Source organism: Bidens hawaiensis, unplaced genomic scaffold (genome assembly GCF_021521415.1).
Source record: "Bidens hawaiensis isolate Kalapana, Puna unplaced genomic scaffold, B.hawaiensis_p1.1 tig00077972_1, whole genome shotgun sequence".
Classification (NCBI taxonomy): domain Eukaryota; kingdom Viridiplantae; phylum Streptophyta; class Magnoliopsida; order Asterales; family Asteraceae; genus Bidens; species Bidens hawaiensis.
In genome coordinates, this window is record NW_027503394.1 from 1 (window position 1) to 23,154 (window position 23,154).

At 34.6% G+C, this 23,154-nt stretch overlaps 4 protein-coding genes across 5 annotated transcripts; 1 reads left to right on the plus strand and 3 right to left on the minus strand.

Moving 5' to 3' along the window:
* Nucleotides 1-248: 248 nt before the first annotated feature.
* On the plus strand, nt 249-4,219 carry LOC143606884 (triacylglycerol lipase OBL1-like). Its single transcript, XM_077082507.1, has 3 exons — nt 249-282; nt 2,812-3,449; nt 3,874-4,219. The coding sequence occupies exons 1-3, from the start codon at nt 249-251 to the stop codon at nt 4,132-4,134; spliced, it is 933 nt and encodes a 310-aa protein (XP_076938622.1). The 3' UTR covers nt 4,135-4,219.
* Nucleotides 4,220-4,773: 554 nt separating this feature from the next.
* Nucleotides 4,774-7,187, minus strand: LOC143606885 (uncharacterized). 2 transcript variants are annotated; one of them, XM_077082509.1, is made up of 3 exons: nt 6,515-7,187; nt 5,342-5,667; nt 4,774-5,262 (listed from the first exon to the last, which is right to left on the minus strand). In XM_077082509.1, the coding sequence occupies exons 1-3, from the start codon at nt 6,597-6,599 to the stop codon at nt 5,056-5,058; spliced, it is 618 nt and encodes a 205-aa protein (XP_076938624.1). In that variant the 5' UTR covers nt 6,600-7,187; the 3' UTR covers nt 4,774-5,055. The 2 variants fall into 2 exon arrangements, with proteins under 2 accessions (XP_076938624.1, XP_076938623.1); XM_077082508.1 differs by having other exon boundaries at nt 5,342-5,691.
* On the minus strand, nt 6,697-8,352 carry LOC143606882 (uncharacterized). Its single transcript, XM_077082505.1, has 4 exons — nt 8,257-8,352; nt 7,941-8,058; nt 7,727-7,807; nt 6,697-7,058 (listed from the first exon to the last, which is right to left on the minus strand). The coding sequence occupies exons 1-4, from the start codon at nt 8,350-8,352 to the stop codon at nt 6,697-6,699; spliced, it is 657 nt and encodes a 218-aa protein (XP_076938620.1).
* Nucleotides 8,353-19,574: 11,222 nt separating this feature from the next.
* LOC143606883 (ABSCISIC ACID-INSENSITIVE 5-like protein 5) lies at nt 19,575-22,304 on the minus strand. Its single transcript, XM_077082506.1, has 4 exons — nt 21,232-22,304; nt 20,686-20,754; nt 20,494-20,523; nt 19,575-19,882 (listed from the first exon to the last, which is right to left on the minus strand). The coding sequence occupies exons 1-4, from the start codon at nt 22,222-22,224 to the stop codon at nt 19,808-19,810; spliced, it is 1,167 nt and encodes a 388-aa protein (XP_076938621.1). The 5' UTR covers nt 22,225-22,304; the 3' UTR covers nt 19,575-19,807.
* Nucleotides 22,305-23,154: the final 850 nt, after the last annotated feature.

The following is a 23,154-nucleotide window of genomic DNA, read 5'->3' on the forward strand; positions in this document are numbered from 1 at the left end:
AAATTAAATAGAAATCAGTAAAAAAAATGTTGTTCTCTTTTAAAATTATTCCTTCAAACAGATTCAAGTTTGACTAGGAACTATATGTTTGATGTTTTAGGAAATTAATATACAATTATAAGAAATATTTACTTTTAAGCGAGGGTCTTCCTGGCTACCAATTTATATGAGCATTGCAAGCCTAAATTTGTTTATTTAATTGATTACTAATTTTATGGCTTTTTCTCTAATTGTTTTTGTTTTCTCAGATGGAGTTTATAGGCTTCTACAAATTTTGGAACGGTAAGATACTTTAAGAGCATTTTTTGGGTTGAATTTGAAAATGGTCATGTTATGCATACACTAGTCCCCTGGTGTGGGAATAACGCTATGCGGCTCGTATAGGGCCTAAACAAGTCGTATAGCCCTAACCTATTGACTTGCGTACGAACGTGTCAGTGTGGCAGCTTTTTGCAGTCTATACGAGCCATATAGACCCTATACGAAGTCGTATAGATTTTCCAGCTTGTATAGCCTGCGTAACTCGTCTAACCTATACGAGCCGTATAGGGTCTATACAACTCGTATATACAACATGTTAGCATGTACTTTGACCAGAGATTTTTAATTACTTTTCTGGTCTATACGACTCGTATATATGGTATACGACCGTATAGACCAGTATCAGATTTTCAAAAGGCTATATTATGAAGGCTATATTTCAAAAGTTGAGTTAACACGAGCCAAAACATCTACACCAACAAATGAAACTATTTTTATAGCAATTATATTTCAAAAGCTTAGATAACACATATATGTGTCAACCAAAATGGATTGCATTACCACATCTAAAAAGTCGTTACCCCGAAACGCTCATGTTGTACGTAGGTTTTTATGTATATTTTTATTTTGTAACCAACTCGGGTGTTGTTTTTAATATTTTGTAGTTTTAAAATTGAAAAAAAAAAACTATATGAGTCAAATAGATCATATACGAGTCATATAGCCTTATACGAGCCGTATAGGGGCTATACGATATACAAAAGAATAAAATCTGACACTTCTGCTTGAAAATGACTTGACCATGCACCTATACGAGCCGTATAGAGCCTATACGACTCGTATAGGCTACCCTGGTGTATGAATAACCAACATGGTATATGTATAACCCAAGCCATTTGAAAAATACTAATCATCTTATTGGCTTTTTCAAAAGGATAAAATAAATGTGTTATGTCAAGTTGATCTCATGTTTATATAATACGTATGGTGCAAACAATCACAAAAGTACATTTATTTATGCATATACTGTTTTAAATATTGAGAATAGAACACACATATAAAAAAGTTTACCTTAAAGATTAAAATATTTAAAAAAGGTTACTTGAAGTATTTTTAAGGCATAATGCACAAATAACAAAACAATTTATGTATCATTTTTCAGTAAATACTAAATAATATTGTTACCTAATTTTAGGTAACCTACTTTAAAATTGCCAAATATGAAAAGAAATTTAAATTTAAACTATTTATATTTTAGGAGGACTACAGGCATGCATATCGTCGTTTTACTTCTATGTTGATTTTACTAGTTGCTCGTTCTAAAAATAAAAATTGACTAGGCGAGAGTCGAGAGTAACTTTCAGTTTCATTATTATCTCTTTGAACTCATCTTTTGTCTTATTTTCTCTAGTCTCTATAGAATTATACTATATAATATAGTATATTGTATACTATGTAATAGATTATAACTTTACAAGTTACAACATGTTGGATATGTTTGGCAAAACTAGTTGGTAGCTATAGCTGAAAGCTGCTAGCTGGTAGCTGGTGGCTAGAAGCTTTTTAAAAATATTTAGGTGTTTTGTAGAGTAGCTGGAGCTTTTAATAAAACTAGTTGGGTGCTCGCGCGGTGCATCGTTTTAACCCGAAACCTATTCTGACTTGACCCTTTCGACTCAAAACCGTACCAACATGAACCGAACTAAATTAGCCATTTTTGCATCGACTCGTTCCGACCCTAATTTCGTCTTACACATGACCCGGACTTGCCTGACTCGACTTGTTGTCGATCCTAACCAATATTCACATAATATGTTAATTTTTTAAAGTTCAAGAAGTATAACAATATGATATTCAAATTAAAGAGAATAAAATGCTCGTTTTTATGATGCAATTTTTTTTAAAAAATATTAACATGCGAAAAAGTTATAGTGTTTTAAAAAGTCATGGGGTAGTTGGTTTTGAATATGAGTTAAATATGTAATTATTATATGAATTAACAAAAAATTATGAAAGTCCAAGTACCAAAAATGTAAAATTTGAAATACCAAAAGCTTCTAAACGCTAGTAGTTGAAGCTTTTAGCTTCAAGCTTTTTCTTCTAACCTAAAAGTTTCAAGCTACTCTAACCAAACAAAATTTTTCAATAAATATGAGTTTTTTCTTAAAAGCTTGTAGCTTAAAGCTCCTAGAAGCTTTTTGCCAAACATACCCGTTGAGCAAATAGGAAAAAAAAATGAGATGGTAGATTTGAATTCTATATGCAGCATCCAAAAAAGCAAAGTTGCCTTTTGCATCTAAGAAAATGAGCTTTAATTTGCCATTTTGTCATTGACGAGTAAATGTCTACAAGTAGTAAACGTACGAATAGTCAATATTGTTTTTATCTTATGTTAGAAGCATTTTTCGAAATAACAACTAAAAATGCATAAATATATAAAATGTATTAAAGAAATTACTAAGTAGATCTATAGATGACGATCGGCTTGTAATGTTCGAGGTTAAACAAATGGCTAAATTTGTTTTGTTTTGACTTGATTATGAAACTCAGATTACAGAAATCAGTACACAACCTATGCAACCATGTTTCAAGATACATTAGATCCCAACTTGGTAGTTGTAGCATTTAGAGGAACCAGCCCATTCAACGCCAATGACTGGATGACAGATGTCGACATCTCATGGTACGAGCTCAAAGATCTAAATAACCCCAAAACCATTGGTCGAATCCATGGTGGGTTCATGAAAGCACTCGGCTTACAAAAGATCAAAGGTTGGCCAAAAGAACTTGAACCACCACCAAATGCAATTGATGAGCACCCTTTTGCTTATTACAAGATAAGAGAAAAGCTCAAGGAGATTTTAGAAAAGAATACAAATGCAAAGTTTATAGTGACGGGTCATAGTTTAGGAGGCGCGTTAGCAATCTTGTTCGCGGGTGTGCTAGGGTTACATGAGGAGACATGGTTGTTGAAGAGGTTAGAAGGGGCGTACACTTTTGGTCAACCAAGAGTAGGGGATGAGTGTTTTGGGAGATACATGATGAAGATAATTAAAGATCATGATGTGAGATACTTTAGGTATGTTTATAACAATGATATGGTGCCTAGATTGCCTTTTGATGATAGATCTCTATTCTTTAAGCACTTTGGGACAACTTTATACTACGATGGCTTCTACAATGGCAAGGTATAACGGTCATTTTATTCCAACGTATACTCAAGTCTATTAGCTATTTAGCACGAGTCATGACAGTTTGGTCCAGGTCAAAACAAGTTTGGGTCAAACCAACATTTTATGTACGTGTCACGATAGTTTATTTTGCTCGACCCAAAACCTTTTGTCCACTTGGTTAGTAAATATGATTACAAGAATCCTGTTACTACCAAAAAAAAATTATAAAAGAGATTTTGGAGGTAAGGACATGTTAAAAGTACGCCTTTGACAACATTCAATTCATTTGACATGTTTTTACTTTAGCAAATGTTGTTGGGTCTCTCAATTTATGTTAACATAGACCAAAACTGACCCGTGTTTTGTACGATTTTGATCATATCAAAAGTTCTACGCATTTGTGAGTTTATGTTCTCGTGATGTTTGAACCCAAATTCAGGTTATGGATGAAGAACCAAACAAGAACTACTTCTCGATGGTGTGGGTTATACCCAAGTATATAAACACGTTTTGGGAGATAATTAGGGGCTTCATTTTGCCATATTGGAAGGGTAAAGAGTACAAGGAATCACATGTCGAAAGATTGTTTCGGATGGTTGGAATGATAATACCAGGATTAGCAGCACATGGCCCCAAAGACTATGTTGATGTCACTAGACTTGGGACTGAACTTGTACCAACCATTACTAACAATGAATAAGTTAGCATAGAAAATGACTGCATAATGTATATTGGGTTGAAGGTAATATTACTGTAAAACTGATTTATAACAGTATAACACTAAACCATAAATTCAGTATTTGAAATTAAAACATTTAATAGCCAGCTATTATTCATTTTCTGAGATAGCATGTGACCCAAAAAAAATCCTTGAGTTGATGCGGTTTACATAGAAACAGAATAAAATCTTTAAAGCACGAAAAGATTGAATTCGAAGCCTTTGATAATGGATGTCTGGTGAAGATAATTCTTGTTAATGTCTAAATCATGTGGGTTGCTTGTGGCCGAGGGGTTCCCGTATAACGGGAAAAAGTTTAACAAACTTATGTATATATATTTGATGATAGTCCTGAGTTTGGCAAATCTACATGGTGGGATGGAGCCTACATTTTACCAATAGACCTTTATAAGTTCTCTTTTAATGAAAATAACATAATTTAATAACAAACTATGCATTGACGACTAGAGTTGATGACCCGAACACAGTCTGTATATTTATTTGTGTCTAAAGACATTAGCACTAACATGAACACGCGTAAAATCATGTAACCCAAACATGATATGTTTGGCCCATTTATCTAAACGGGTTGGTGTATCAACCTTATAAAAACGTTTTCTTTGATTATGTATTCTAGTTTTAAAGGGTATGGCATGTGGGCCTATTTAATTAAACCGGTAAAAAATGACAGGCCGAAGTCTGATTATTTTGTGTCATGTTAGAAACGGCCACCTATAGGTCTAATCTTGAACGTGCCATAACGAGAACGACTAGTAATTAAGATAAGATTAAACCCCTATATGGAATGCATCTAATGGGATGTGTATTCAAAAACCAAAACACATAATTTATTAATGTTCAAATCTAGAACTTGGTGCCATTAAAACAAACACAGATAGTTTGTTAAAATGCAGGGCGAGTAAAGCAACGGGTTAAGAAACGTACATGGCGAGTCTTGATGAAAGAGACCGCCTTGTGTGAAGATTTATCAACACGGTGAGGCTCGTTAGATAATACTGATTCTCTCATTTCTTGGGCCTTCTTCTGAGCTGACTGTAGTTTATTAATGATTCTGTCCATCGATGACGATCTCTTTTTTTCCAATTTCATCTAAATCATGAAAATGGAATTATCTATTATGTATTTCCAAATAATAATAAAAATAATATGCAAAAAAGATGTAACATACCTCTAATTTCCTCATTGCTGCATCTGCTTTTGCCTTCTGCAAATTATCCCATGCAATAATTTTAGCTTCCTCCCTTTGAACCTTTGAGAAGCTCTCTCTCATATCTAAACCTTTGTTTTTCCGGTCAACCTCCACGTTCGACTTTGACCGGCGATATGGATTCAAAGTGATCTGATCATCCACCATTACATCTCTGATATCTGATTTGGAAGAACGAACATGCTGCAGATCAATGGTTAGGATCGAATTAGAGGGTGGTTTTGTTGGAGATGAACCGGGACTACTCTCGGGGCTCATTTGGGTTGCCATATCTCGCCTTGATACATCTGTTGAACCATCGGTTTTATCATCTGTTGAACATGAACGGGGTATGTTCATTCGTTTAACTTTAATCATCGAAGACAAATGGTAATACAAACGGAGTTTTCTTGTTTGTGTTTATTAGTTAAGAAATTGAATGGGTTCGTGTCCATTTATGTTCGTTCGCTGACACTATACATGAACGGTTCATGAACATTTGCGGACATAGATGAACGAACATAACTGAGTGAACACCAATTACTAGTAAACATGAACATCAATATGTTCAGCCTAGAAAAACAATAAACTAGACTAAATTATAATGGGTAATTTTTTATTTTCAAAAAATTGTAATAAATTGTAATGGACCTAAAAAATTTTAAATGTATATGCACACGAACGAACGTAAACTAATGAATGTAAACGAGCGAACATAAACGAACGTTCACGAACATAAATGAACAAGCAACACATTTGTTCATGTTCGTTCGTGTAACTAAATGCACAAAAAATGTTGTTCATGTTCAATCGTTCATAAAGTAAACAAACTCCAAGGGAACAATTCACTGACAGACCTATCTTTATGAAATTAAACGAACATTAAATGTACTGAATGAAGTTCCGGCCAAACGGTTCACTAAACTTTCGGTTCATTTACAGGCCTATCTTTATGTGAACCATTAAATAAACTGTATGTCCACAAACATAAATGAATGAACGGGACATTTGTTCATGTTTGCTCATTTAACAAAATGAGCAAAAAGATGTTATTGTTCGTGTTTGTTCGTTTATTAAATAAATAAACATAAACGAAATTATTCCGCCAAAGACGTGAATCATAATGTTTATAAGACCTGGAGGGGGATGATTTACCTTGAGCAATCTGCAACGATGAATGCTGACTCGGCAATTCAGAGCCAGCATGCATGCTAACCGACCTTGCAATACAATGATCCATCACTGAACAAACATTCCCATTATTATCACGCCCATTGTGATACTGAATCAACGAGTTATAGTCCACATTCACTCCAGTTAAAACTGGTGATTCAGACTCATGGGGCCCAAGCGGTCCACTCTTTGACTTGGTCTGGTTCTGCTGTTGACCCGAATGGTTCAAACCATTCGTCTCCTGCAACTGGACTAACTATCCACCTCTCTGCATCTTCCCATTTGGAAGACAATGCCTTCCAGTTATTATTATACACCATTAATGTACTCTTGTTAGTATTTGTGTTCAAAGGCACGCGTTCTGAACTCCGACCTTTCTGATAATATGGTGTTCTTCTAGCCGAAGCAGAGATTTTCATGGCTGATGTTAATCTCGGGGACGAGCTGGTGACATTCATGGCTTGATTGTTCAGATCAAAACTTGCTGGTCTTCTTCTGTCAGATCTTAACTTCTGGCTTTGGTATTCTAATCAAAGAACAAGTAATCAAGTATTGCAGTATGTAACAATGGCGGATTAGATTGAAGTTAAGCAGTGTTGTAAAAATCTAGAATAATCGCCAATTAATAGGACCAATGTGATTTCATCTAGTCGGACCAACAAATCAATAGGCGATCAAAGTCAGTCAAAATCGGCCCTTGGTTTCAACCCAAGTTTCTGACCCAACTAATATGTTAATGTTTGAATTATTATTTTTTTCTCATTGATTTGTTATGTTTACGTTTAATTGTTTATGTTTAAGCTTTACTATGTGAACTTTAAAGTATTTATCTGAACTTTTATACGTAATTTTACATATATTAAGAGTTTAAGTAATTACAACTTTTAAAACATATTGTTGATTTTAAAACAAACTTCCCCTCGCGATTTTAAACCGCTGTAATTTTTTTGTACGTTAATAATTTTATTGTTTTTAAATACACTATAAAAACAGGCATTCTAATTTGAGCATGATATATACAAAGGGTTTGGATCAAATACAAATGAAATTAACGTGCTAAATGTGAGAATCAAGTAGAGTAATTATATATACAAGTAGAGTAATTATGTAATTATATATACAAGTAGAGTAATTATATATATATAATTTTGAGAAAAAAAGCACTACAGGAGAGAATTGAAAAAGAATTGGTACCTTTGTAAGAGAAGGAGCTTCTGGGTGAAGTGAGGATATGCATTTGATTCTCTGCTGCATCCATGTTTAGTTTTATAGCGACTGCATTCAATTTAAAACCTATAATAATTATACATACATATATATATATGTGTGTGTTTACAGCAATTTAGGTATTAGTTGAGTTTAAATACGACGGTAGGAATTAAATTAGGTAAGGTCACATTATATATACCTTCTTCTGCTGCTGCTTTTTCCACGTTCAGGTAGGGACCGCCATTACCATTGTTACGTGCCGTTAATTCCTGTTTTAGATCTGGATCTGGACCACGGATTCCTCCTGACGATGAATACTGTTGTATCATCAAACATTACAAATACGCTCCGTAGAAGACGAATTCAACATCAATGTTCATGGCCTCTTAATGATAATGTGAGTGGTTGAGAGGTAAGTAACTACTAAAATGTTACTTCTTAATTAAACTTAAGGTTATCTCTTAATCATTAATTTAATTTCTATTCTCACGTGCACATTTGGATAAGTTACTTACCAGTGACGTGTCCTGATCAATTACAGAGTCAGGACTAGTATCTCTACGGCCACGCCGGCGGTTATGGTGATCGTCAAATGCTGCGAGTTCAGGCATTGTTATTTATGAATATTAAAATGAAGAGAATCTATAATATATGTCGCATTGGAATTTGGAATGTGGTATCAAATATGGAAGAGAAATAGTGACACGAGGATCGGTGGAGGAAAGAAAGAAGATGACAGGCAATGTGTTTTCAGTTTTCACTGTTTTGTTAAAACCTGAAGAAACTGCTACATATTTCCCAGAAGATATAATAATTATTGTTTTTTTTCACTTTTTTGTATGCTCTTGTTTGACCAGATTGTTGATGAGGTGGAAGCATCGATATTCGTTTATTCTCGTGGCACTGACTATAACTAATTTTCTTAGTGGTTCACTTGTTTGACATGATTTAATAACCGGGTAACATTATAAAAGATTTATGTTATAGTGTGTGAATTTACAGATTTAGTAAAGTAGTTTTAGTAATGTATGTTAGGATTAAACGTACACATGAAACTGAACACGACACGAAAGCAATAAACGACACTAGGATTTAACGTGGTTCGGTCTAAACTGACCTACGTCCACGGGTGGCAACTAGGTATATCTTTATTGAGTGACAGCGATTACAAGTACACGACATCAAATATATAGAGATACACTTAGGGTTTGTATCTTATTAAACAAGAAATCCAAACCAGGCCGGGCCTGCCCTTTGGACTTCAAATAATAAACCGGGCCTACACCGAAAAGGCCTACGAAACCCAACAAACTCCCACTCAGAGGCCTTGAGTACTCTCGTCTGCACTCCTGATTGTACTTCTGTAATCCGAACATTAACCATCTTCTAGTTGTCCCTACCGGCTCCCACTGAAACAAACTACCGAATCCTGAGATACGTTGAGAACAAACACTCTCCATATTCAGCAAGTAATTCACTGGAGAGACTTTTATAGCCGGAATACTGGTTTTCTTAATCCACTGTCGACCTGGAACTGTAACTGAAACACGACCTGTGCTCCCAATGTCACGATGTCCTCTGACTGATTTAACCTTCCTAGCTCATTCATCCTGAATCTTCACTTTGGCTCTGGGTTTGTTACTTGCAAAACGAACCTTCTTCTGCCCACGAGATTCTGTGAACCGGACTTTGTCTTTCACCAAAACTGGATCCACTCCTTTCGGTGACATATCGACCATATACAACGAACCCATTTTCTTGCCACGAGCAACAACGAGATTCCCTTTGACTACTTTCCACTGCCCATTCCCGAACTTAACATCGTAACCCTGATCATCCAACTGCCCAACTGAAATCAAACTTTTTTTCAAACTTGGAATAACCCTAACATCTTTCAAAGTCCAAGAAGTACCGGCTGAAGTTATCAAATCAACATCTCCCATACCCGTAACCTCTAGAATATCATCGTTCGCAAGTCGAACCTTTCCAAAATCCCCAAACTTTAGATTCTTTATCGTTTCACTACAGTGAGTGGCATTAAACGATGCACCAGAATCCATCACCCAAGCATCAACGTTATCCTCAACACTAAGAACGTAAAACTCATCCTCTGGGCATTCTTCTGCAGTGTTGACTTCTGTAACGTTCACCTCTTTCTTACCATTCGGACACTGATTCTTTAAGTGTCCATTCTCTTTACAACCCCAGCATTCAATATCATTACGAGTCCTAGACTAATTCCTCTTCCTACTCCCACCGCCTCAATGTTTTCCCCTACCTCTACCTTCTGTGACTAATATATCACTTGATGATCCACCTGAATTTCTGCGTCTTGAATCTTCTCCAAGAATCAAATCCCGAATCCCATCAAAAGTAATCTTTGTAGACGAACTACAAACCGCAGTCACTGTTTGCGACCAACTGCCGGGCAAAGAGGATAACAACAAAAGACCTTGAACTTCATCATCAAATTTAATGCCGACTGACACTAAGCGGGAGAGGTTCGAATTAAGATTATTGATATGCGTTGTAACTGACCCACCCTCTTTCATTCGGGTTGTCACTAGCTCTCTGATAAGATAGACCTTATTCGCTGCCGAAGGCTTCTCATACATGTTGGATAGTGCGTCTATCATACCACGGGCCGTGGTTTCTTTCATGACGTTAAATGCCACATCTTCCGACAACGATAACGTAATACAAGCCTAGCTTTCTTGTCTAACTTCTTCCAATCTGCTTCTGACAACTTTTCTGGTTTTTCATCCTCAAGCACTACATCCAAGTCTTTCTGACAAAGTAGTGCCTCAATCTGCATCTTTCACCAACCAAACTTCTGTCCGTCAAACTTCTGTATCGAAAGCTTTCCGTCTTCTGCCATAGCAATGACTAAACGAAAAAAACTATTTAAATGCAACGGAATAACGAACTGTAAATCAGAAACTGAAACTTAACACTGAAACAATAAACCCTGGCAAACACTGGTTCTAAATGTTGTTAAACGATTTCTTCTGATTCGACAGCTGTTCTTCAAAATAGGATCTTGATCTTGCAGCGTCGTCAACCAGTCTTATCTTTATCAACACAAAACAAGAACTGGGCGTTTGTGTTTATCCCTTCTTTTAATCCTACTCGAAGAAACCAAGCACAAATAAAACAAAACCTACTCCTCCTTTGTTTTGAATTGCACAAAGCCCAAGCAACATAACAATATATTGCTTTTGTTGATTCTTGATATTGATAACTAATGAGTGCCACAAACAAATTAATATACCTTTTCCTTTTATGACGAATGATGTGCTAAAAGTAGTCAAATAATTATTAACTAAAAATAAGCTAATATAGACACTAAGTAATAATTCTAAACTTTTAAACTTAACTTAAACTACTAACCGGCAAGTGTACCATTCGACTCTAGTACAGCTAAGTAAGTCCGGATATCGAACCCACGAAACTTTATAAATTACGTATACTAGCTAATTAGACTCAACTACAAGACGTGACTATTTAATAATAATGTTTGAAGGGGGGTTTTAAACTAATTATTAATTAACTAAACCTAACCCTAGTTAAATAAAATATAATAAACTACTAAAACACTTAGATTAACTCAGATGATGAAAATAACTACCTAGGCTAGAATCCCCGATGTCACGACAATCAATCAAATGGGAAACTTAAGTTATGGAACTGGGATCGTAAAATAGACCCTTGACAGAAAACCCGAACAGGACCCTTGACCTTCAAGAAGACACCTATGGATTTCTAACAAGTTTTAAGACTCACCCGTTTTATGAATTAAACTTCCTTACTGTTATTTAATAATTTATGTCTAAGTATCTTTATGACGAAATCCTACCTTACAGCGCGGAAATTAAAGATAGTTAAGAAGACTCAACTGACTTAATAGACTAAGCTGACAATCAAACCTAGACGGACTCCTTACGAAGAACTAAATATAGCAATCCTGACCAACAAAGATCTGTCAATAACCTATCACCTTACAGCTTTCTTGGCTAGCAGCTCACTTTTATCTATTTAATTAGTTTTATTGTTTCTATGATCTTAATGCATATTAATCATAAACTAGTCAAGAACACAAAGTAAATGACCTAACAAAACCCTATCCTATGAAACAATCACCAAGGGTAATGTGAAACAATAAATCTAAGTAAATAAAACCAAGCAATCATACGCATCAATTAATTCAAACTCAACACTTTACTTAGAACATAAAATCCATAACGAAAAGAAATCCCAATCAAAATCAAACCGAACAAAGGTTCATCACGACCTAGGTAGTTTATGAAGTTTAGCCTGGCATCATATAATCTAAATCAAACAAAATAATTAAAACTGAAAACATGGTGAAATAATGAGAAACGAAAGATTAAAGGCGATAAAACCTGTAGTCTTCGATCTTGAACGTAAAGCTCTTCACCGGCTGTTCTCGTGCCTTCAAAATCACCACAAGACTCGAAAGTATGCTCCAAGAAACTCTAAAATCGTCTGGTGACTTCAGGTTATGTCAGGTTTAAGTTAAAGGTGTTTAAATAGCGAAAACCAGGCCCGACAATAACCAAAAACGAATTAAAAACCCATCAGCATTGCCTAGACGCCGCGTGCTCTACCAAGGGGGGCGGTGGTCTGACCGATTCTCTGTTCTGGTTCTTCCTGACGCGTTCCGGATCTCCGTTTCGGCTCTTTTTATCTCGTTTTTCGCTCTTTTTAATCACGATCAAATCCCGGAACTTACGACACACAAAAACGTTAGTAGTATACAAATCTTGATTAAAAACGAACAAAAACAATTAAAATATTAAATAAAATAAACAAGGGAAACATATATATTTAGCATTATATCAACGAACGTGGAGGTCTCACAGATTCTTTCAATCGAACAACGAGAGTAATGTCCGGCTGCCAAAACAAAACCTTAGCTCGATCCAACTCTCCTCTCGAGATCGTGTTCTTCGTGTAATCTGAACCTAAGCTCTAGATACCACTTGTTAGGATTAAACGCACACACGAAACTGAACACGACACGAAAGCAATAAACGACACGAGGATTTAACGTGGTTCGGTCTAAACTGACCTACGTCCACGGGTGGCAACTAGGTATATCTTTATTGAGTGACAACGATTACAAGTACACGACATCAAATATATAGAGATACACTTAGGGTTTGTATCTTATTAAACAAGAAATCCAAATCGGGTCGGGCCTGCCCTTTGGACTTCAAATAATAAACCAGGCCTACACCGAAAAGGCCTACGAAACCCAACAATGTATTGAATGTTAAGTAAATAAAAGATGGAGTCGTGAGTAATAAATAGCTCATAGAATCCGATCTAATCATCTCGTTTACTCAACTAGACTGTTTTCATGTTCGGTTTTTTGTTTTAACCAGTCTGACCAATCGGTCTTTGTCCGGCTGTTAAAACAATGGGAGAGAGAGAGTGGAGTGTGGGTCTGACGTCCTTTGTCCTTTTATGAGCATCGATAAAAGAGGTCTATAAATAGAAAAGTGATAAATATAAATCGGATAATTATGTTCCTGAAACAGCTCGATTTTACTGTTTAAAACATTGTGTTTTTCCAAATAGTTAGTTTGTATTAAATTTTTTAAAATGATTGAGTGATTAGTAAATGTAATACATATACATAATTTAATTGCATATTTTGAAAATTAAAATAAGGGATCGATTTACTTCCGTAAATACAATTTCGATGGTTTAACAACGCTCCCAGCCTCGGGTCGACTTGATGCAAGCACCCCTTGTCACGAGTCACGGTTGTTGAATCCATTTTAACCCGGTCATCAATCAATACACAAGTGTCCATCATCATCGCCGATTGTATGTATGCATGTATTCTCTATCACGGGATTCAAACCATGATTAAGTTATGGCATGAAGCATTTGAGATATTATTTTTATTTAACATTTTTTTATGTAAAGTATAAAAACCTTTTGTACACTTATGTGTTGGCATGTTGCATACCCATTTAGTTCCTGTCAAACGGTGGATGATGTTAATTTTCATTAAGTTATGCATGTGTGGATCGCGTGTCTACTTTTAGGTAATATATTAAAGTCTTATTTATTATTTTAGAATATATATGATTATTTTCTCTCTTTTTAATTCTCTTTCTTCCCTTATATAGAAACTCGGATATTATAAAAATGAAATATCAAATTAAAGTGGTGATCATAAACAAAAACAATACTAGAAAGGTTAAAATCATTTTTTGAAACAGCGTATGAAATTATCTTCAGCATGAGCTTCCGTGAGACGAGATATCAATCGTTCAATTGAGACTATGTGGGTGCCACTGTGCGAGTAATCGTGAACAAAGGTTGATGGTTTATGATGAAAATTAGCAAATTATTAAAAGAGATTTTTTTTTTACTTAAAGAGAGTTTAATCTTGAACTCGTTTAACATATTAAATATATAAAATATAAATGTGACTTACGCGTGATGTTTAACATAGTTATATTGACATGACTCACCGTATTTAATAAATGATAATAAATCATTAACACAGTAAAAGAAGTTACAAGAAAAAACTACAATCAATATATTTAATAGTAAAATTATAAATCTTCTTGTTTTGCTAATGAGTCTTAAACTTGTCGTGCAAACTTATTTAACACTATTTGTTAAGCGGTTTAATGTGTGTTGTAAATAGGTTGAGCCTGTTTAGACACGTTTTTAACTTTGTCATTAGCATGTCGATCCGTTTATGATATGAACTCATTTAATCTAAACTTTAGCCAATTTTTAACTCGATTCCAACTTATGTCACTATTGATCTGAACATCTACTTTGCACTAAACTCCTGTAATGGATTCACTTTGTGTGTATCTCATGTATAAACTTAGTTTGTTTTATATAAAAGCTAAAATAATTTTATTTATTTACCAAGGTCGTTGAGTAAATAAAGTCTTTGGAATGCGAGAAACGAGGCTATTGGCTCCGGAAAAGCGTATACAATTGCCTGGTCGCGGTTAAGGGTGTTCATCGGACCGGATAACAAATTATTCGGTTTATGCGGTTTGGGTTATTCGGATTTGAAAATTTTTGGATCTTATCCGAAATCCGATCCGAATTTGGAATATTCCTATCCGATCCGAATCTATCAAAATTCAATTCAGATTGGATTCTGATAATATCCGAATAATCCGAAATAAACCTAAAACAAATTCCTAATTTTTTGTTCCTAACATTTAATAGTATAGAGTCACAATAAACATACAAACCGGAAAATATTAATTACTCTTAGAACAAATTTAAAGTTCAAAGTTCAAATAATAGTCTAATAAATATATCAAACCGGAAAATACAACTAAAAACATGTTTTTTATACGGATTAAACAGATATCCGAATAATCCGAACAATCCGAATTTTTTAAAATTCCATATCAGAATCCGATCCGAATCCGAATAAAAATTCAGATCGGTTTATTTGGGTTTAGGTTTCGGTTCGGATTTCGTTTTTTTTTTATTTCAAATTTAGGATTTCTTAAACACCCCTAGTCACGTTAAAACAAAGTTTGTGGGTTTCCATTGGATTAAAATCAGGAAGTCTTTGTTCAAATCGTTGTCATTAAATGATTGGTGTAATTTTTCATTTTAATTGTTATGTGGTCTCTTTTTCGTCTCTATCGTCTCATTAGTTATGCTATTTTTACTAAAAAGCAAACAATAACACCTTTATTTATTAAAGTTTCTTGATTAGTTGTTTTTGTTTACACCGCTCATGAACTGTCACTCCGACAAAGAAAAACAAATTGGTAAAAAAGAAGATGGTCAGCGTCCTCTAAAGGCACTTTAATCCGTTGCTTCAATTTATCCTGAAAAGAAGCGAAAAAGAGTTGATGATGAAATACCAAAATGTTAAATCTAGTTTTGATTTTTATGAAAGGATAAAACAAGAGAAAATGTGCTCAGAGCTCCTATATTTCGGAGAATGACGAAAAATGGTTTATTACTTTGTTAATTTTATATATTTTAACAATCTAAGTAATTGGTCAGATTAATTGCATCAACGGATAATTTATAATAATATATAACTAAGGATGGTATTGCTTAATCCGTCCCTTTACAATGCAAACAAAATATGAAATATAAAATAAAGAAAATATGAATCTAATGGAGTAAAAAAATGAGAATTTAAAGGAAGAGCAATAAACATTGAAAGTCTTGTCCAACCATCGAGTTGCTTCATTGGTTTAACCGGTTGGTGTCACTATCAGGTAACTAATATGAAGACGATTCAAGAGTAGTTAAGTAGAACGATTGTGTAGGCGGTTCTAAGTTATTTAGGTCGACTTTGATGCCGGTGCATGAAAAGATAACAAAAATAAACCAATAAGTTTTCTTGAATTTCTTTCTCCTCATTTTATTTTTGTTGGAAGACATCAAACTTAACTAGGACCCAACTAAAACATTTAACCTGAATATGACTCATGCAATCCATTTATCTACTCGAGTCAGACAATTGATGTGTTTCGAGTTGTAAATGTGTTATGAGCAGGTTAACGACTTGACGTTTTGTAATGAACAGGTTGGTGGGTCTCTATTAAATGGATTAAACGGGTTGACAAATTGATCTTATAAACTATACTTCTTTTTTTCTATTTTTCAATGGTTTAAACAAATTAAAGGTATGTTAAATTAATGGGTTAAATATATCAGCCCAAATAAGACCCATTTAGTTAAACGATTTGTAAAGCCAAACATAAATTATTTATTAAATGGTTACAAATACCAAAACCGAAACATTTCATGTACTTTTGTTAAGTTTGTGTAAGGAAATACCACCTCTAATGCTAATATAACTTTTTTTATAGTTAATCCTCTTAAATAATATATTACCAAACTAAAGCAAAATGTTATATAGAATGCAATTTTTTCTCAAACATATATATTTGAACCACGTTTGTAACTACCTCCAATACTTGAGTGAGTCTTTCTAAGACGGAATCTTAACCGTCCATATTGATTTGATCTTTCATGCCTGATTCATCCAAGATCAACATCAATGAGGAAACTCACTACTATGGGAAAGACCCTTAAGTTTGATTATCCAAGACCATAAAGATCGTAGTCTAACCATCGTCCTATGAGTCTACGCCATTAAATTAGACCAGAAGGTCAAATGCTTTTCAAACATACACTAATCTATTATAAACATTTCATATTTTTTTCATGGTTTGCTTACGAATTCTTTAATACTTATTTGACTTCACTATTTCCATCCGCTACTTAATGTTTGTTGTAACTTGAAATATAACTTTTTGATGAATGTGATAGATTGAAAAGTTTCATTTATTAGTATGTAGTTATATCCAAATGTAAACTTCTTTTCTTACTTGTTAGAAAACCGATATCGAAACTTAAGCTTAACCTCATATTGGAGATAGATTTGGGTAACCAAAAGTTTAAGAATACGGACCTAATGGACATGGTGGGCCTCACTACCTCTAAAAGGGACATAAAAAGAGGCCATTTGTGTCCAAGTTGTTGGGAGCAGGTGTGGGTTTATCCACACATGCATCCGTGATGTGACAAAGAGATACCAAAGCATTGAGAACATTGAGGCGGCTTCCATTTATGCTTATGAGATAAGTAAAAATGTAGTAGCACATTAGCATGTGAATCATTAAGAGAAGAAGGAAGTGTGCCTTAACCCGATCAATAAATCAGTTTTAGCATAAATTTCTACTAATACCCGTGCAAAGGAAAGAGCGCTCCCCTTATCCGAACAACATTTCCTTGTCACCTCGTAAAATCACATATGCGACTAATTAGCATTTGGCTAATATTACCACCATTCCATAAACTCAGTGGCAAGTCAACAATCGAGAACTATATTGGAACCTTTGATGGTTCTGGTTTAGCAAACATGCATCCCACATTTGAATAATCAGTAGTCAATCTTAAATTTAAAAAAAAAATGTATTTATAAAACCATCATTTTTGCCATCTCTATTTAAATTGGTATTTGATAATTGGACCTTGGAGAGTGTTTGATGGACTTTATAATTTGCACTATTCTTAGCTAGAGTTGGGCTCAACCCAATTGGACATGAGAGGTTTCTAAATTCTAACAATAATATGTTGGTTTAGACTTTAGTGTGCTATGTTTGGTCAAACCCACCCCTACCACCCATGCCCATGCAATCCATATTGGTTGTCTTTTTTCTTTTTCTTCTTTTTGGAACGGCCAAGTACAATTGGTTGGCAAGAGACTCCAAAAGACTTGCTATCCGCATACAATCCACCGTATAGTGATGTTGTCCATATTTAAGAGCATGTACATGAGCCAGAAATAAAACTTGAGCACTACCCTAGAAGAAAACTTTAAGGAAAACGTCCTGACCACCCCACTAAAGTGAAAGTGACTCATATTGGTTGTCTTCTATATGTAAGTAATGCTAGTTATGACTTATGTATAAATGATATTTTATTTATTTATACGTATCCATTTATATCTTTGGATGTAACCAGTACACATATAATGATTTGATACAAGACTATATGGATTTGCATTTTTATTGCAGTTAAAAATAAACATATTAAACCAGGATTGGTTTTATTTGTTGTTACTCGGACTTCCTCACTAGGTTATTCATTTTAACAACCACAGCCAGTTAAAATTCATTTGCCAGAGATCATGTGTTATATTGACAAGCTAAATAAATTGAATTTAAAATTACCTTACAAGAGAAAGTCAACATAAACTTGTTCAATATGTATATTATCTAGTTCATAAAACTACACCATTACATGGCCATTAAAATAATATAATTTTGCAATTGCATATTTGTATATGAGGTTAGGGATTCAATCCTGTAAAATGTAATATTTAGTCGTTAAAAAAATTATAGAAAAAAAAGGGAGTACTATCAAAAAGTACCGTATGACTTCGTTGGCTTTTACCGAAAAATATGAGCCGTACTACCGAAAAATAAACTAAATCAGTCGGATTGATTTGATATTTTGTTCCCATGGACCGGCACAAAACGCCTCACTTTTGACAGCTTGAATCAAATCTTTTATCAATATATTTTAATTGATAAAGATGGTACATGAATATTATAGATATGAATAAATATATATAGTTCAAACAATAAAAATATAGGTCGATTTGCATGGCCGATTCAAAGTTTCAGGCTCTAAACCCTTAAACTGTCACACCAGTCGATTTAATTCGGTTTTATAGCGGGTTTATAAAGACCTATAGTAATTTTTTTTCATGGGCCAACATGACATTGAGTGTATAAAGTATTATTACCTATTCTAACTCAAAACATGTTTTAACCTGCACTACCCGTACCTCTATTGGCTTTTATGTCAAGGCTATTTCATACTTGAAGTTCATCTCAAGCTTATTGTTCCTGAGTTATCATGCTCTCAACTAAGCTCTTTTTATCGGTGAGAGCGAGGGTTGGTAACAAAAAAGACCCAAATGGGTAGGTATGGTGATTGGGCAATCAAGGTCAAATTTTTTAGTGCAGGTCAAAATTCAGAAAGGGTCGACCACTCAGGCACTTTTTTTCTTAAAAAAATATCCATTATTCTAAAACATCGCTTTTTCAACCATATCATTGAGTTATCCAGGTAGCCAGGCTTCTATTCATTGGTCGAATCAAAACATATTGTTTTAGAGAAAATATCAAATACTCAAAATTATCAAAATACCATAGTCAAGATTGAACAAAAAAAAAAAAAAAACTTTATAAGCAGTTGGGCAAAAGATGATGACTTTTATTGCAATTAAAGTGGGCCCAACTGCCACTTTCACAATGATGGTTAGTCTAAATAAAAAACCAAGTACAATAAAACATGTAACACGCTCATGGCAACAACATGATTTGCCAACAAATATGTAACCTAACCTTGTATTTTCTCTACTTGATGTCACAATGGGGTTTAAATATAACTTCAAATTCATCTCACACAGTTCTAACCCTAAATCCTCTTTCTAAGCAAATATGTACACATACATAAACTTCCCATTTCACCCCTGTGAAACCTTGTAGAACCTCGTGCACACCTTCACCATGGACCCGACAACGTTCTTCTCAGATTGCGACGTTTTGCTCCGGGTTGCGTGCTCATCATTTCAATAACCTGATATTTATTTAAAAGTATAGTGCAAAAGATTAAAATTTGATACTTAAAAAGTATGCATGTAAACGGACCGAATGTTCAATGAACCATTCGATAACCAATTGACGGGACGTTCGTTTATTTAATAAATGAACGAACATGAACAGAAGTTTTTGTTCATTTAGCTAAACAAATGATCATGAACACATGTCTCGTTAGTTTATTTATGTTGGTGAATGTTTGCTTAAAGTCGATATGTTCATGGGCATTCATTTATGCCCGCTACTTTACGTTTTCTTTGAGTTTGTTCATTTACTATCGTTAATATATTCAGTTAAATATTTTAGGCCCATTACAACTTAGTCTAGTTTTAATTACGTTTTTAGGCCCAACACATTTTTGTTCACATCTACTTTTAATTGGTTTCAGCTCAGTTATGTTAGTTCATCATTTGTTTACGTTCATGAACCATTTGTTTATACTTTTAACAAACAAACATAAATGAACACGAACATGTACACTTTCTTAACGAACGAACACGGACAATAAATCTTTATTCGTATAACTGTTCGGTTCAATCATTTGTTCGTTTAAAGTTAAACCATTCAAAAAACTATGATACAGAATAATACCTGATTCTGTTGTTTTTCCATCATCTCAGCCTGCATAATATAAACAATGTCATCATCATACTTAACATTCAAATTTCTTCAAAAATAACTTCATTTTTTAGTAGTTTAACAGGCTATCAAGTTGGTAACTTAATCTTTTACAACAAAACAGATATCTTTTATATATATAAAAAATAAGAATAGCAATTTTACCTTTCTTTTCAATTCTTGATTCTGTTCTTTCAGCTTTGCTACTTCTGCTTCCAGTTCCATAGTGTAGGCCTACAAAAAGCCACAAAGAAATTCATAACCAAAAAAACCGAACACAAACAAAAACCAACAGTTTGGTTTTATGTTTTCGAAGAAACTGAATTTCTGGCTCAAGTTGGGCTTTGTATGTAATTAAACCCGAAAAGACTGAAACCGAATGTATGAATTTTCATCTTTAAATTTTAATGTTAAGTAATTAAAAAAAATATTATGTTTCTTTTAGCCCAAAAGATGTAACCCAAATATATTAGATCGAATGTACAATAATCAATTAACTATTAATTAACCAAAAAATTTAGAATCAAATTCATTATTTTGGGCCTTTTTTTGGTCCAAATGGTAAAACCGAAAACAAAAAAACAAAAAAAAACACAAAAAAACAAAACCGAACGCTTTTCTTAGACCAAAAGTTTCAAGCCCAAATGGTAAACCGAAAGGAATTCAAAAACTCAAAAAATGGTACCTTAAAACAATAAAAACAACACTAACCTGCTTACGAGCACGTGATCTAGCAGCTGACTCACGGTTCTTAATCATCCGTCTCTGCCTCCGTTCAACAACCTTTTCAACCGTCCCACTTCGTCTCCCCCTCACAATCCCACTAAAATCATAAGGCGAAGGCGAAACCGAAGATGTTTCACCATTATTCTTCCCCACTCCATCTGATGAAACCACAGGCGACCCCACGGTCACCGCAACTGCCCCGGGCACCCCTAACCCAACCACTCCACCAGAAACCATATTATTATTCATCACTGGATCAGTAACAGAAACACCCATCATTCCGTTCCTAATTACCGGACTACCCTTCGGTACAATTGGAAACAGTTGCTGATTTTGTGTAGATCTAACTCCATTAACATTCAATGGTAGATTAGATGTTGACTGAAATGCAATCTGGTTACTGTTATTAACATTAACATTTGCATTAACATTAGCATTTGCACCATTTTGAAACCCTGTAGCACTAAAGCCAGGGGTATTTTGGGGATTTGGCAAATTAGAAAACTGAGTTTCTTCCCTTACAACTCCAGCTTTGACCAAAAACTCCTCAAGAGTCATTTCCCCTAAAGTCTGCTGTCTTTGTGGCAAATTCGGTTGACCGAAAGCGCTAAACTCTTTCGAAATATCTTTCCAAACTTCATCAACAGTTTTCTGGCTCAATGTTCTCGGTAACGTTAACGACCCTTGACGGTGTATAGTCGCGCCACCATCACCGCCAGTGCCTCCGCCCTGACCGCCAACAGCGTTGTTTCCGGTTGTTTGAACCTCTTCAGCATTCCAAATACTCTTTAGCAGCTCATCCATGTTCATAGATCCGAAATCTTTACCAATGCTACCACCCATAGTGTTTTGCAGCTCATCAAAAGTTAATGAGTATATCGACCCTTGTCTTGCTAAATGGAAGCCCCCCGGCGGCCTCGCGCCACCAGCATCCGCAGCAGCCACGGCCGGCTGAGTCCCAAAGTTCTTGAAGTTCATAATTCTATCTTATTCAAGCTAATAAAAACTCACTGTTAAACACCATAACAAAAAAACTGTTAGGATCTCGGTTACGCAACACACACGCACACTAACAACTGCAGCCCAGTCTAATCTGAGCACACTAACAACTGCAGCCCAGTCTAATCTGACCTACGTCCACGGGCTGTAACCAGTATTATCTTAAACAAGATAACATAAACAATCCCAAAAGTTGAATTAGGTAAAACTGAAACCCTAGATCAACTTCTAATCATAAAATTAACAAAATTAACAAGAACCCATCACAAATTCAGTCATCTCATTACAAAATTAACTCAATTCTAAACTTCTAAACATGGGTTCGTAAAAATATTACCAAATTAACAAAACCCTAATTATGAAATCACGATCAAAACCCAATTTTTCGTCAAACCCACGTATAATTAGCTCAATTTAACCGGATTTCAAACTCGAATCACTCGAATTGAATAAAAACACGAGACCCAGAACCGAATATGATTCAGTTAGATCGAATTAGTGATGAAGAAGATGAAATTAAGAGTGAAAAGAAGAAGTAAGAATTGAAGAAACTTACAAGAATTGGTTTGGTTTAGTAAGAAAGAATAAGAATATAATGGAATTGGTGTGTGTGAAATTGGAGTGGTGATTGGTGATGAGGGTGTGAGTGGCTTAATATGGAATCTTGGTGTGGTTTGGGTTTGCAGCAGCTTTTTATGGGTGGCTCACTTTCTAATTTTAGAAGCTCTGGGACTAGCTTTTTACTTTTCTTTATTGTATTAGTAGTAAAATACTCGTATTAGGTTTTACCATTACTCTACTTTTTTTTTTTTATATGGTAAAAATATTTGGTTCAGGCTTCTAGGATGATTCGGCTTAAGGCGATCGACTTTCCTGTCTCCTCATCTCATACGGCCCTGCATTGATGGT